This window comes from Drosophila innubila (genome assembly GCF_004354385.1).
Source record: "Drosophila innubila isolate TH190305 chromosome 3R unlocalized genomic scaffold, UK_Dinn_1.0 2_E_3R, whole genome shotgun sequence".
NCBI classification, from domain to species: domain Eukaryota; kingdom Metazoa; phylum Arthropoda; class Insecta; order Diptera; family Drosophilidae; genus Drosophila; species Drosophila innubila.
This window is the reverse complement of record NW_022995380.1, coordinates 25,702,609-25,719,147: the sequence shown is the minus strand read 5'-3', so window position 1 is coordinate 25,719,147 and position 16,539 is coordinate 25,702,609. Positions and strand designations below refer to the sequence as shown.

The 16,539-nt window shown below is 36.1% G+C and overlaps 1 protein-coding gene across 1 annotated transcript; it reads left to right on the top strand.

The window, feature by feature from the left end:
• The first annotated feature begins 1,343 nt into the window (after positions 1 to 1,343).
• On the top strand, positions 1,344 to 5,412 carry LOC117791833 (phytanoyl-CoA dioxygenase domain-containing protein 1). Its single transcript, XM_034631730.1, has 3 exons — positions 1,344 to 1,562; positions 4,314 to 4,971; positions 5,038 to 5,412. The coding sequence occupies exons 1-3, from the start codon at positions 1,539 to 1,541 to the stop codon at positions 5,220 to 5,222; spliced, it is 867 nt and encodes a 288-aa protein (XP_034487621.1). The 5' UTR covers positions 1,344 to 1,538; the 3' UTR covers positions 5,223 to 5,412.
• Positions 5,413 to 16,539: the final 11,127 nt, after the last annotated feature.

Below are 16,539 nucleotides of genomic sequence, written 5' to 3'. Positions count from 1 at the left end.
CAGCGAATGTCTCTTGGCGACCCACGCATAGACAGTAATTAACTGGCGTATGACGACACAAACACTAAACAACCAGTGAGAACGGCTTAGTGTGAGCGATAGACAACGAGATACCCTGTACGCACTCAGTTCGAAAATTTTGCATAATTCCATATTATTTCTGATACTATTCATGTAAAAGCAAACTGTGTGTGCATATTTTGGGATCATATCATTAGGAATAATGCTTATAGTTCATATATAATTTCAATTTCCGGTGGGTTATGAAAGAAAAGTGAAAATGCCTGTACTCTTATGTGTAAAGGGTATAAAAAGACACAAGCCATTAGATAAACAATAAAACATATTTATGGATACGATTAGGTATATACATAGAAAACATATATATTTTATACATATGTATGAATACTCATAAACATTCATAAATATACATATATACGAAAATAAGTTTGAGTGTCCGCATAAATGTTTGTTAACGGTCGTCTACCTAGACATACATGTGAAACACAAATGTGCATAATGCACATTGTGAAAACCCCGGAATCATCTGGAAATATCTACATACATAAGTTCAGAAATGTCAGCCCAATGTTACAAGCTCAATGAGTGATCTGCATAATCAAATTTGATAGTATTTTATATAAATAAAATATTCTGGCAAACTAAAACCATATTAAATTGACAGTGTTGTTAGCTAAAAGGCTCTGAAATATACATTTAAATATTTTCCCAAAGACAATGTTGGAATATTATACTTTTAATGATGTTAATTATTACAATTATATTTTATTCCATAGGTTTTTTTACTTGACGCAAAATTAATGAATATTTCTTTTCGTTATAACAAAAGTAAAAACCTCAAGGTCTTTATAAAATCTTCAAAGAACTCTTATTTATGTATAAGCAGAAAATTTTTAATTTATTAATTATTTATATTTCTCAGAATCTTTATTTTACAATAGAAAAACGTATAAACAATCATCCATAATTAAATTTATTTTATAATTTATAAAATCTTCAAAGAGCTCTAATTTATGTATAAGCAGACAATTTTTCATGTATTAATTAATTATATTTCTTAATAGAAAAACGTATAAACAAACGTCTATAATTAAATTTATTTTAAGATTTATATAATTGAAGATCTGTTATAAGTTTATCTGCTGTTATATCCAACTAGTAAAACGACTAAATTTAGCGGGAAAAAGGCTGAGTCGGCAACACTATTAACAGAGCCGGAGACCGAACCGAAGGTAACAGCGGGAGAGCGACGATCGAGAGCATATGCTCGGAACATACATACATACATATGTCTGAGTGCTGCCTGATATTCGTAGTATAGTCGGCATATCAGAGAACTTTTTCAAAAGCAAAACAGTTTCGAATCGTACGTGAAACAGAGCAAATCATTTGCTGTCGACCAGCGATCAACGCGAAGAAGTAAAGTGTTTAAAATTTGAAAACGAAAATATAGAAAATAGATAAAATTATATTTGTTGATTAATTGAAACCGAAAGCAATATAAAGGCGAACTCAAAATGCACAGCAAAATATTGGATGAGGTACGTGTATAAATCATTGAAAAGTATTTTCTATAAGATATTATAATGTTTGGCATTTGTTATTCTGTTTGCCGGCTTGTGTGTCTATTTTTGTGAGCAAATGTTTCGCCTCCACTTCCTAATTGGTAGTCGAGAGCGTGGTATCCAACGTCAGAGGCCGCAGATCCCATTGTTAGTTGGTACTTAGTCATCAGCTCCCGAATTCTCATCCACACACTGTCATTGTTTTATTTACATCCATCACAATCATAAACATTGGCAGCCAATGCGTCGCCAACGCTTTTCCGTGGAAAATTCAACTGCGGAAAAGTGTTCCTTTATTGCCAGGGAACAAAGCGCGTCGATGCTGCTTGGTTACCAATTGAGGAAATGCTTCAGCTTTTCTAAATGAGTTTTAAATGAAAAAGAAATGGACATTCATTTGGCCGATTGCGTACAAAATCTACATATGTAAATAACCGAATATTCGGAGAGAAACACGAGCGAGTCTTAATATTCAATTCAGACATGTTCTACTTGGGTCTAGATTTTTTACCCATACTCCGAATTATAGTGCTCGATGAACTGGTTTGCCAGCTCTGCGTAATCGGCATTCATAAATACATACTATATATACACTCGGAAAAAATATTACCCTTGTTTTAGAAAATCGTGAAATTGTGAACAATTCAATGGCAAATTTCTGATTTTCAGGGTTAAAAACGAGACTTTTTTTTCTGAGTGTACGTATGTAATACATGTGGAATAATTAGAACTCGGGCTTATTTAAATTAATCTAACTCTGCAAAAACTCGTATACGTTGCTTATGCAAGTTGCTTATAATTTATTGTTTACTCTGATTCTTATACAAGTTCTAGTTCAATACACGATTACTTAACTGACTTGCAGTTTTCCAACCCTCGTTTCCCCCTTCCTCGCGCAATTGCAGTTGCTATCAGCACATTTCGATTACAGAATCAGCTGCATAAGCATATTTGTTATACGTTGCCTTTGTTATACTGTCAAGCTGTTCTATTTGCTGACCCAACCTTTTCCTGTAACTTTCCTGTACTTGTTATACGTAATAGTTGTTATACATGCAATCTGTCCTATTTCCTAATCCAAGCTTTTGCAGTAACTTTCCATAAGTTGCACTGGCATACTTGTTATACGTAGCACTTGTTATACATAATGCTTGTTATACCACTTATCAAGCTGTCCTATTTGCTGACACCAGCTGTCAGTGTCACTGTCATTGTTGTTGTTGCTGTAACTTGAAATGAGCGCGTGTCTAGACCCACAAATCTAAATCGCCTGATTATATTGACCGACCCCTTCTAAGCTCTTTTCCATTCAATGCGTGACACTTGCACGGTCGATTTATTTTTGTAAATGTTGTTGGCGCATTCGTCAAAAGGTGGGGAGCTGACCCCTCTGCGATCAGTGCAGGTGTGTTTGTGTTGGTGCTGGTGTCTTTTGAATCACTGCGACTATTTTTACTCTCGATTTTCATTTTGTTACTCAAGCAATTCGAAATATACCTATTTTATTTACCGAAACAAACTCTTAGAGCACCCACAACAATAAATGAATTTCATTTCTGCTATGTCGAATTTGGTATACCCTGTAATATTTTATACACCTGCTTGCGTTGCAAACTGCACAGCAAAGTGATACGACTCTCAAATCAAAATGTGTGAATTTTCAATTTCACATTGAATGATTTCACTGAATGAGCACGAGCTTAGATTTTTGCACGTCAATTCAAATGGGCAAATTTGACATGCTTAGGAATTTGTTAATTAGCTAATAAAGGAATTTAACAAAGGAATGACTCTGATACTTGCGTGATAAGCAAACAGATCCCCCCAGGGCAGAGAGCTGTACCCACAAGTGTGCGCGTGTTCTCATTACGAGTAGTTTGTCGGTCAGCCAGATAGTGTTATACAGTCCGAGTTCCAAACAATCAAGCTGACAAGCTGACGAGCTGACAAACTAAAGCAGACCAGACGACGCGGCGATAAGTGATAAGCGTCGTTAAATGTTTTATGAATCAATGCAGACCTTCCCCTAGTTCAAGCAATTGTACTTAATTTAACAAACATCAAGGCTGTAAAGCTTCTAAAAATTGAGAAAACCTTAGGTTTGATTTTTTAGCTCAAAATTAACAAAAGTTCTACACAACAAAAATATTCCATTCATTTTTGCTTGACTACTAAGTTACTTAATAAAATAGAATCTATCTTATGATAAGCAGATGTGTTCCAGAGATTTCTAGAGTTTTTGAAGGGAATTGCTTTTTAAAACAACCGCTCGAAATGTCGCTGTTCCTTAAATGCCAGAGATTTAGTTTTTTCGAATAAAAGTCAAATATATCGGCTTATTACCAGTTTCAATTTATACAAATTTATTAAATGTGTTCAAAAATATGAAATCTCGGACATTTTAGGAACATCAACACTTCGAACAGTTCTTTTCAAAAACATTCCTCTTTAAACTCTCTAGAGATTTCTGGAACACACCTGATTACATATCGTCGAATCTGTAAACATTTTTAAAGACATTTAAAAGCAATGGTTGCTTTTTTTTTAAGGAAACCAAAAATAGCTATTGGGTTGCTTTGTCGCTGTTAGAGATTTGTTAAACACCTCTGAATAATTTTTATCAAAAGCAATCTAAAGTAAAATGTTTAATTTTAAATTATAAAAAGAAATAATAGTTTTTTCATTTGCAATCTTGAAATTAACATTGCTCTATTTTTTCTTTGGCAGTTCAATGAGAATGGTTACCTTGTCATAGAGGACTTTTTAACGCCCGAGGAGGTGGACACGCTGTACCAGGCAGGACGTACACTCTGCTTGGATGCGCCACAATCGAATCGGAAAATCTTTAGCACCCTCAAGGCAGAGGATGCGCACAGCAAGGAGCTGTACTTCATGGAGTCCGGCGATAAGGTGCGCTACTTCTTCGAGCAGGGCGCAGTTGGGGATGAGGGTCAGCTAATTGTGGATCCAATGAAGGCGCTTAACAAAGTCGGTCATGCCCTGCATGTGGAGCATCCCACCTTCAATGCCCTGACCTTTAGCAATCGCGTGCGTGAGATTTGCTGGCAGTTGAATTTCAATCGTCCCGCCGTTTGTCAGAGCATGTATATCTACAAGAATTCCGGCATTGGCGGTGAGGTGACCCCGCATCAGGACTCGTGGTTCCTTCACACAGAGCCCAATTCGGCAGTGGGCTTCTGGTTTGCCCTAGAGGATTGCACGCTCCAGAATGGCTGTCTGCAGTTCATAAAGGGCTCACACAAGAGTGGCGTGCACCGTCGATATCATCGCAATCCCGACAAGGATGCCAAAGAGCTAATGGTTTACGATCGTGCTGCTCCCGTTTATCCCAAGTCCAGTTTTACCCCGCTGCAAGTCAGCAAAGGTAAGTTTCGTTAGAGTTCCAGTCTATTTTTATTAGTACTTATCCTTTATCCTTTATCCTTCGCAGGCACATGCATTGTCATCCATGGCAATGTGGTACACAAGAGTGAACAGAATCGCTCACAGAAGAGTCGACACGCCTACACCTTCCACGTAATTGAGACTGAGAATAATGTGAAGTATTCGGAGGAAAATTGGTTGCAGGCGCCGCAGGACAAGCCCTTCCCCTTGCTGTTCGAGCGCAAGGCTTAGAAGTTCAACGGAATCGCGATTGTGATCATATCACTGCTGTTTTTCGGTATTTTTGCTTATAAGATTTGAGATTTGAGTGTGTCATTTGTGAATGATTATGAAATGAGAGCGCCATATGTTTTAAGTTGCTGTATATGTCGAATTTTATGAAATTACAATAAACAAATAAATTAAACAACAAAACAAAACACAAAAGTCATATTTAAATACGCCTTTGCCGCCATTTGACAATAGTTGGCAACGCTATCAATAAGGCGATTAAAAACATCGAAAGCGGTTCTGTACTTGGCTAAGTCATAAGCGAAGACATTACTTTAAGTGATCAGCTGAAAAGTATGCAACGCTTTTCATAACCATAAATTTTGGTATTTTGTGATATACAGTAGGAATTATTAGCAGCCGCAAAGTATGCAATGATATTTTCATCATTTAGAGAGCTCGAAATCGACAAACAAAGGATTAAAATTCAAAATAAAAGCTTATGGCTTAAATTTACAATTACTATAAATAAATTTTATAGAATGTTATGTAAGCAACTTACAGGTACAAGTTTTTAAAGTTTCAAATAATTCACGGAATGTACTTAAAAATTGTATTTTAATAACAGTGACATAAATATTCTTTAAATATGGATTAAATATCATCCACAAATCGCACAACGAAAATCCAATTGACGATTTGGCTCAAATGCAGATATCCCTTTAGGGCTTCCCGTTTTAACTTAAATGAGATAGAATCAGGCAAGGAGCCTTCGGTTATAATTAATGTGACTAATTTGTGATAATCGACATGGGAATCTTGTTTATTAAACGTTTTGGCCAAAGAGGAAAAAAATACTTGCAGAGCTCCCATACGAAGAAGTTCTCCACATGTTGCAGCTATCCACACACACACACGCACACACTTACACACACATACGCACACACACATTGAGTGGACAGTTTTTTTGTTGCTTGGAGTCTTTTGTTGTCGCTTCGTTGTTGTTGTTGCTGCTGCTGTTGACTTTTTCTTATATATGTAATGTTCTTTCATGTTGCAAAACGATTTGTTGGGCGCAAGATTTATGAACTTGTTTTCCCTGACAGCCGACAGTGGTTAAGGTAACACACACACACACACTTATACGCACGCATACAAGCTTGACCTGTGTGTGTGTGTGTGTGTGTGTGTGTGCGTGAACATGCCGCTAATTAGAAGATTTTAATTATCTGTTTTCAATCAGCTTCCACTCAGATAATGATAATGCTGCCTTGTTCTCGTTTGCTTTTTTTTTTTGTCTCTCTCTTCATTTAAGCCAAAATGTTGTTGACATTTTGGCGAGTCGACATTGTTGTTCGCATGGTCAGCAATTTTGGAAGGTGTTTTTGGTATCGCGGCCACGCGAATGCTGCCAATAAATGCTGTCAAAATGTCCTAAATCGATTAGAATTGATTTTGAGAAGCTCGCTGACAGTTGAGGCGAGCAAATGGGAAACTGCAAACTGGGAACTGGGGATAAACCCAAAGAGTCAGAGTCACAGTCAGATCCTGTGCCTCCACTGTACACAATCACAATAGCGGATTACAGTTGTCTGTCGTGTTCTGCGGCCAGTTCGCTGATTGTCGGCCTTTTTGCCCAGTTGTCTCCCTCGCTGCGTGTTTAAGGCCCAAAAGGAGGCGATGTCGCTGTCATTGACGATTTATGTCAACTGCCGCCGCGGCACAATATTCAAATTCTTTGCATTCACTCATCACTTGTCGCCAGCTCGTTGCCTGCTTCTGCTCCTGCTCCTGCTCCAGGTTTCTAGGGTTGCAGGATGGCAGGGTTGTCTGATTGAAGATGGGGGACGGCATCAGCTTTTGAAGCGGTGAGCTGCTAAATTATGTGTCCGTCATGGCATACCTGACGAGGGTTGCTCGATCGTTTGTTTCAAATTCTTGGTTCCAGCAAAAATTGCAGTTTCTTGTGGATTAAACTTAAATTAGGCCTGTTTTTTAAATTACAATGCTAGAAAACTATTTAATATTTTATTGCTCACTTTATAATATTAGCAAGTTATTTATTTGTTATTTTTTCTCAGTAGTGTTCTATTAATGTTAAATTAAATTAAATTAAATGCTTAAAAATTAATGAATCTTAAATTGAATAGCTAGTAAAATTCTTAAATTATTTCTTAACCACTACAATGTTAAATAAACTTAGTTTTAATTCTTAAAATTTAATAAATCTTTGATTGAATAGCTAAATAGTAAAATTAATAAATTATTTTTTAACAATTTCTCATGGCCATAAATTAGCTAAATTAGCCATAAAATTTCCGTTGACAATTTAAAATGTATGCTAAATATAAATAAATAAATAAATGTTAAATTAAAGTTTACAAAATATTTATGGAAATAACTACAAATGGATTATTCAGAAAATTTAATATATTAAAAAATTATTTTATATGGAATTGAATAGCTACAAAGTGACAAATTTGTATTTAATCATATTGCTTAAAGATTCCACAGAGTAATGAAATATAAATCCGTTGAAATATTAATGCAAATTAACGCTATTTATGTAAGAAAATTATTGACTTCACTTTTGAAACATGTAAAAAGTATGTTTTGTAAGAAGAGCTAGCAATTAATTTAATTCTTGTTATGTTTAATTTTCTAGTCATGTTTGGGCTTTTATAAATTCCTAGAAGTTTTCATACCACCCACTGGCTAAGACTGGCATTTGCGTCTAGTTAACTCGCCACTCAGTTTACCTTTCAAACACACACAAATTGAATTCGAAAAAAACAAAATTTATTTAACTCTAATGGAATTGGGCATCCCGAGTGGTTGGCATAGCTTTGCTCTTTGCATTTATCCCCCTACCAAAGATTGGGATTGGACTGTGGAGTTTTGGTTTGGTAGGGTGTTCACTGTACACTGTACACTGTAGTGTATTCCTTTTCCATTCTTATCTGACCTGTTTCTTGTGTGCCTTATGCCACGTCGAGCTGAGCGCGTTGTGTTACTTGTTACTTGTTACTTTGATTTGACAGGATTCGGATTCATTGTCTCCGCCACTTGAATGACTTCAAGCTTACGCGCCGCATTCTCAGCCTCCTTCTGCGTCTCCATCTCCATCTCCAGCCTCATTTTTAGTCTCATTTTGGACTCAGTGTCAGGTCTGAGGCATGGCCACATTGTCCGCATCGTAGAATTCATCGTTGTCCGCGAATGAAGTCAATGCGTATTGACATTTTAAATGCGTCCATCACTTTGGCTTCGACTTGGGCTTTTCGTGTGCTCGCTGACGGAATTGATTTAAATATATTTCGGTCCCAAGGGGCCAACAGTTCCATGGTCATGTCAGTGTTTTAGTTGGCAACGCCAGTAAATTGGTCGGAAGCTGCTAAACCAAAAGGTATTGGAATTTATAAGTGACGCGCATTTTGCTTACTTTGATTGACTTGTGTCACTTTGTCTCATTTGTCAGACGAACGCCTTCATCCAGTTGCTGGTTCTGTTTACTGTTTACTGCCTCTGATTGTGGCGCTTAAGTGTCAGGTGTCTCATTGGCCACTCAATTGATATGTTTTGCCATGCGCCGGCCATCAATACAATTAAATCTGAGGTGGATGAGAGACATCACAACGTTTGCCACTCAAGGCTTTTGTCCATCCAAAGTTAAATGACATGCGGTTGCATTCAAATGCCCATCAAATCATTACACAGTTGAGCGGCGGCAGCATCGCATCCTTTTGGCAATATCCTGCCGCAAATCCAATGACCAACCCATACTTGTATCTCACACCCATGTGTGCGATTTATGACAGCTATGCCTGGTACAGGAAATGTCCTGCCTGTTAACCGGAGATATGTTTCATATCCTGCAACACGTATTCGTATTTGTATTCGTATTCGCATTTGTACCGTGGGAGATTCACATTCATTTCACAATTGAATGCCGCTCCTCAGGCTCTGTGACAGCCAAGATTTGTTTGTTTGCCATCTTCCCCACCCCACCGCACCCCACTCTATACTCTTTGCTGTCCAGCTTACAGTTCTATCGAAAAGGGTTTCAGCTCCGATAATGGGCCAACAAATGCGTGTCTCAATTCAGTTTGACTAAATTGAATTTCCATGGCTCTAAGCCCTTGGGATGACAGCAAGACAGCAGCATTAAGTTCTCAATGATTCGCTTACATTTCGAATTGCATTGATATGATTAATATGCTCAACTGAAATGACACTGCATCGACTAAAATTAGCTATATATTCTATATAAGAGTATGTCTTAAACTCAGATTTCCTTCAGCTTTGTCTCATTGCTTTTACTTTAATATAAGTTATGTTCCTTCTTCGTTTATAAGTCAACGTTAAAAATAAAATTAAAAAATAATTGAAAAAGCAAATAATTACAAAAATAAATAAACAAATAAATAAAATATAAATAACAAATTATTGCCTGCAAATTTTAAATAAACGGCTCGAAATAAGCTTTGCTGGTATTGTTAAACTTATAAGAAATTATGTCAACTTAGTCATTTGTATTATATTAGGTCCTAAGCTTAGTTAAATGATGCTTGATAATTTTTATTTATGACAACTTTTTTTTCTTCTTTCAAAATGCTTTAAAAATTAAATCTATGCTTTACAAACTTCAGAAATTTAATTTTCCAGGGTAAAATTAAATTTGCTAGCTAATTTATATGATGAAGTTAAATAAAATAAAAAGATATTCGTAAAAACATTTTATATATAAGCAAATTTTAAGGCTTGTTGATTGACTTTTAAAGATCTACACTGATTAAAAGATGAATTTAGAATATTATCATAAATATTTCATTTAACAACTTAAAATCAAAAAGTTCTTTCTTATATAAACTATCTTCGTTTTTAACACATTTTGTAAAGGAATGAAATGTTTTTATTATTGTATTGTATTATTGTATATTCTATATATATGCAATATCCTGGGAAAACGCAGGATATTTATAGTTCAGTTAAAAAGCTACATTTTCGCAGATCAGATACAAAAATTTAATCAATTGTAGCGACACGGACAACACCGACTACTCCACTTTTTAAATTTACGTGCCAATAGTAAGATTCATAAAAAAGTAATCATAACAATACTAGCAATAAGTATTTGATTGCCTCGGATCAAATATCATAAATGGTCGGGCAGAGTTATCTACATATTATTTTTTTTTTAGCACCGTCAGCTAGACAGCTGAATGTACTTCTTGTAATTATGATTTGGCCAAGAGTTTGTGGCCAGATGGCAGCTGCTACGGCCAGTAGTGTAGAGCGAGTGTTGCAACGCCCAGAGGTGTAGCCAGGTCGATTGTAAATTGAAAGCCAAAGACGCCCCCGAGCAACACGCCCATGTGCTGAAGATTGCAAATGGGAGCTGAAATTGTAGCTGGAGACTGTAGCTGGGTTTTTTTTTTTTGGCATTTGCCACAATTGTCTGGCACTTTGTAACTGTCGGCGGCTATTAAGAGGCTCATTTTTTGCGACTGCCGGTGCGCTATGTTCGACGGTGTTGGCATGCAAATCCAGATCCAACAGTTGCTACCGGCAACTTGCAACTTGCAACTTGCAACTGGCAACTTGGCGGCAGCTGTAAACTCCTTGCGCCTTGTAACAATGTGGCCAAAAACAAGAGCTGATCTTTGCCAGTTGCGTAATTTGCAAAAGGCAACAGCAGCGTCGAGCAACAAGCAGCAACAACAACACCAGTAACAACTACAATACACTGAAAAAAAAAACCAACTTATAAAATCAAGCACATACATCTTAAATATTTTGTTTTTAAAATAAGACCATTGTAAGACCATATTAATAATACTAAGAAAATTGATCCAAAAAATTGAAATTAGTAATACAAGAGTAAAAATCTTAAATTGTTAGGAAAGTATTAATATCTACTATTTCATACGAAACAAGAAGTGGACACGTCAAGAACATACATCTTTAATATTTTGTTTTTAATATAAGACTATTTTAAGACCATAATATTAATACTAAGAATGTTGATCTAAAAAATCGAATTTCTTATTAAAAGAATAAAAATCTTAAATTGTTAGAAAAGTATAAATATGTTCTACTTCATATCAAACAATTAGTGGACACGTAGCGCTCTGGTTAAAGACGGCATTTCAGTTGAGAAGCAGCAGGCGCCGGTTCGAGTCCCGCTCGTTTCAAGGAAAAAAACTCAGAAAAATAACATTTATAAAATAACCAAGTCAGAATAAATAAAAACAAGATTAAAAAACTCGAAGTATAAAAATAGTTTTTAATTTTTTTATTTTTTCACTTAAACTTTACGAATATTTATTATTACAATAAAAACATTTATTCTTAAAGTAAGAACTAAATCTTATTTAAAATGTTCTTAAACAAAGATGTATTTTCCTAATTTAAGAATTCAAAGTTTTCGACGAATTGTTTAGATCAAAATTCTTAGTTTTGAGACAGAAATCTTGATTTTAGAACGTTTTTTTTATGAGTGTAACAACTACAATACTCGTACGTGTAGGATAGGCTGTCGGCTGAGTTTTTGATTTCTTTCAAATTGGCAACCGCCGCGCAATCAAGTCGACCAATCCAATCCAAACCAGCACCGCCAGTTGCATCGCCCCCTCGGAATGGCCAACGGCCTTTTGAATTCAATTCAAATTTCAATGCAATTTTGCATATCCAAGCGCATTATAGCCGCTTGCCAACTTACTCTTACTCTTACTCTTACTCTGAATCTTACTCTACCGACTCTACCGACACAAAGCCTATTGAACTGTGGGCCATTTCAAGCTTTTTGATCTGCCGCCGCCGGGCGGATCGTTTGCCTTTGTGGCCAGGCGAGATTGAGTCTGGCCCGGAGTGATGTGCGCCATTTTCAGCTGGCTTTGACTGCAACTGTTGCTGCAACTGAATTACGCAGGATATGCTCGAGAGCTGTATGAACGTGTATGCAAGCTGCTCTCCTGGAGATGGACTGCAGACATCCACAATCACAATCACATTCACATCCACGTTCACATCGACGACATCAGTTTGGCTTGGGATGTGTGGATGCATTCGACTTTTCGTGGAATCAGAATATTGACATTTTTTGCACAGCAACAACAACAATTGCTACATTTCAGCAGCAACAGCAACAGCAACAACATCAGCTTCCAGTGTTGCCTTGCCTCCGTTAAGAAGAGAACAATGGCCAGAATGTGCCAGAGTGGGCAGGCATCATGTGGAGACAAAAGCTTGAGCTGAGACTGAAGCTGAAGCTGATGCTGAAGCTAAAGCTGAACTTGGAAGCAGCTCCGTTCCGTTATGGTCTCGTTTAATGCCGCCAATTGAGGCAAGCTTAAGTTTTTCTTTCAACTCAAGTGAAGAGCTGCAGAGCTTGAGTCCGTCAGCCAGACTTCTACAGTGAGCTACAAAATGTCAATGTTTCAAAAATTAATGCAGTAAATTAACAAATAAAAAAAATCAATAAAAAATAACTAATAAAAGAGCAATAATAATATAATACTAAACAAAAATGCATAAATTATAATAAACAATTAATAGATAAAAGTTCAACAATAATAAGTAATTATTAAAAGCAAGGAATCAAATCAATTGAAAAAATGTCAAGGGGTATGGAAAGTTGGATGATAGATGGCTTAGAGTCGAAAAAAATCAAATTTTCTAGATGATAAAAATTTGAATGCAGAATAAATATAGAGGCCAAATCATGGTCAAAATGACATTCCGCTTGAAAATCTGATAATTTTTGATGAAGTTGTGAGAGGTCAAAGTTTTTGAAAAAATGTCAAGGGGTAAGTATGGAAAGTTGGATGAAAGATGGCTTAGAGTCGAAAAAAATCAAATTTTCTAGATGAAAAAAGTTTAAGTGCAGAATAAATATAGAGGCCAAATCATGATCAAAATGACATTCCGCTTGAAAATCTGATAATTTTTGATGAAGTTGTGAGAGGTCAAAGTTTTTGAAAAATTGTCAAGGGGTAAGTATGGAAAGTTGGAGGATAGATGGCTTAGAGTCGAAAAAAAATCAAATTTTCTAGATGATAAAAATTTGAATGCAGAATAAATATAGAGGCCAAATCATGGTCAAAATGACATTCCGCTTGAAAATCGAATAATTTTTGATGAAGTTGTGAGAGATCAAAGTTTTTGAAAAAATGTCAAGGGGTAAGTATGGGAAATTGGACGATAGATGGCTTAGAGTCGGAAAAAAATCAAATTTTCTAGATGATAAAAATTTGAGTGCAGAGTAAATATAGAGGCCAAATCATGGTCAAAATGACATTCCGCTTGAAAATCTGATAATTTTTGATGAAGTTGTGAGAGGTCAAAGTTCTTGAAAAAATGTCAAGGGGTAAGTATGGAAAGTTGGAGGATAGATGGCTTAGAGTCGAAAAAAAATCAAATTTTCTAGATGATAAAAATTTGAATGCAGAATAAATATAGAGACCAAATCATGGTCAAAATGACATTCCGCTTGAAAATCGAATAATTTTTGATGAAGTTGTGAGAGATCAAAGTTTTTGAAAAAATGTCAAGGGGTAAGTATGGAAAGTTGGATGAAAGATGGCTTAGAGTCGAAAAAAATCAAATTTTCTAGATGAAAAAAATTTAAATGCAGAATAAATATAGAGGCCAAATCATGGTCAAAATGACATTCCGCTTGAAAATCTGATAATTTTTGATGAAGTTGTGAGAGGTCAAAGTTTTTGAAAAATTGTCAAGGGGTAGGTATGGAAAATTGGACGATAGATGGCTTAGAGTCGAAAATAAATCAAATTTTCTAGATGATAAAAATTTGAATGCAGAATAAATATAGAGGCCAAATCATGGTCAAAATGACATTCCGCTTGAAAATCGAATAATTTTTGATGACGTTGTGAGAGATCAAAGTTTTTGAAAAAATGTCAAGGGGTAAGTATAGAAAATTGGATAATAGATGGCTTAGGGTCGACAAAAAAATCAAATTTTTTAGATGATAAAAAATTGAATGCAGAATAAATTAAGAGGCCAAATCATGATCAAAATGACATTCCGCTTGTAAAACGGTTCAGTTTTGCCAAAGTTATGGCAGTTCGAAGTTTCTCAAGCCTCTCTGACCTAGCAACTTTGCAAGTCAAAATATTTCTTAATTTTGACATGATTTTTTACAAGAAATTGAAAGGCCTCAGAATCAAGTTTAAAATGTCGTTTTATACGAATTACGATAAAAGGAAGTGATTAAAAGTGAACACTTGAGATTTAAAATTTTGAATTATCAAAATTTTAAAGGGGGGACCCTTACCATCCGAATCGAATCTTAAATGTGAAATGTTTATATCGTTTATTATTTTAAAATGTAAATATTCTTGTTAATCATTGACTATTAAATTTAAATTTCTTTTAGAATATACAGCATTGGTATAGTCTTTATTCGTATCGCATATTTAAAGGATTGTCGATTCAAATGCCCTGACAATTGTAGCGCTCCAAGACAATTGTTGGGGACAAGAGTGTAGACTGGGACTGTGGGCAGTTGGTTCGAGTACCAACAACAACATCGTCATCGTCGTCGTCGTCGTCATCGTCATCGGGATCATCGTCATCATCATCGATGTGTCGGCGGCTATTTGGGGATCGCTTTTTGTCGCTCCCAGTGGCAAAGACCAAAGACTGAGGTTGTTCCTGTGGCTGTGGTTGTGGCTGCTGTTTGTGTCTGGTTGGTTGGCTGGTTGGCTGCTGTTGGTGCTGCCTGTTAGTCAATGGAGTCATGTCCATGTTATAAGCACTTAATCTGATCTGCACAACTTGCCTTTGTTTGCCGCAGTCGCAATAGCAATCGCTGGAGGGGAGTGCAACGTTCTTTTTGTTTTGCTTTCGGCTTAAACTTGTTGTTATTGTATGTTTTTTTTTTTTGGTTTGTTGCTAAATTATTTGGCGACTTTGGCCTTCGTGAAGCAACTAATTTGTTAAAGGCGAAGCTGCGACTGCGCATCAATTAAAAACAAAACATTTGACTGAAAGCCTTCGAACCCTACTCAAGATGTCTATCTGTCTATTGTAGAGCAAAGGCTCGGGAAAAATCAGCGCAGGATGCGCTGAGGAAGTCGTAAATCGCCTAACAGTTTGCGTTCTCCCCCTTTCCCAAAAATAAAATCAGAGCAAAGCATAGAAGCCTTCATTTTATTAGTACTAATTTGTGTGTGTGTGTGTATTTTTGGTTTATACAAACTGCGGTAGGTTAATGGCTCTCTCAAGTGCCCGCAATGCTTTCACTTGCCTCATGTGCCGTTTTTTGTTTCGGGATCGAAAGATCGGAGACCACACAACGTTTTTAGTGTGGCAGGCACTCGTGTTATATGTCACACATAAACATAGAGAGCAGCAAAGGCGGTGCAGGCTATCATAATATTTAGAGAAAGGCGAATGGCTAAAGTGAAAGCAGTAGTCAAATTTTAGATGCACAGCAGGAGCTGTCGAGCTGTCGAGCTGTCTAATCCCAGCCAGCAGCAGGCGGCATTCTACTCACAATTGACTTTGCGGCCTCGGCACAAAGACAAATCCGCAGCGACAACTGCGACGACAACGGACAACGGACACTGGACAATTGGACACTGGACACTGGACATTGGTTCCTTAAGCGCTTTATTTGCATATCAGGCCAGGTTTCGGCCAGAGTTATAGTTGTATTTGGCAACTACTTTGTGGCCAAAAGCCGCTTGGCTTGGCCATTTCGTCATGCTTGATAGTTGAGTGCTCCTTTTATGAGCTAAGCTGGAAGACAGAACTGAGCTGCTCAGTGCCTGAAATTCGTAGAAAACAACGACCAAGCCGACTGTGCACAGTGATACCAACTACACATAACATCGTCGCAAAGTCAAAGTCGTTAAATTAAATTTGATATACTTTTATTATACTTACATTTCTCTCAATCTGAAAATATTTGATCATTTAGAAATAATCAGTAACTTTTCAAGTGCATCTAAGCTAACAAAAAACAAAATTTCATATTTTTAATTGACACAATAATTGGCAAGTAGATCTTTTACCAATAGGTTGCTACATAAAATAAAATAAAATTAAACAAAAAAAAAAAAATAATAATTGGTTTAATTTTAAAAATCAATATTAACACTAATATTTATTGTTTAAAACCAAGGTCATAGCATTACAGGAGGTGTTTTCAAAAGCATATCAAAAATTTATTAATTTTGTTGAGATTGCTCTGAGTAAAATATCAAAGGTTTTAATATTTGTCGCTAAAATATTTCTTATTTTGCTTCACAAAATTGTTTTCCACTAAGAAATGCAAATAACATTTTTATATCTTAATTCCTGATTAGTT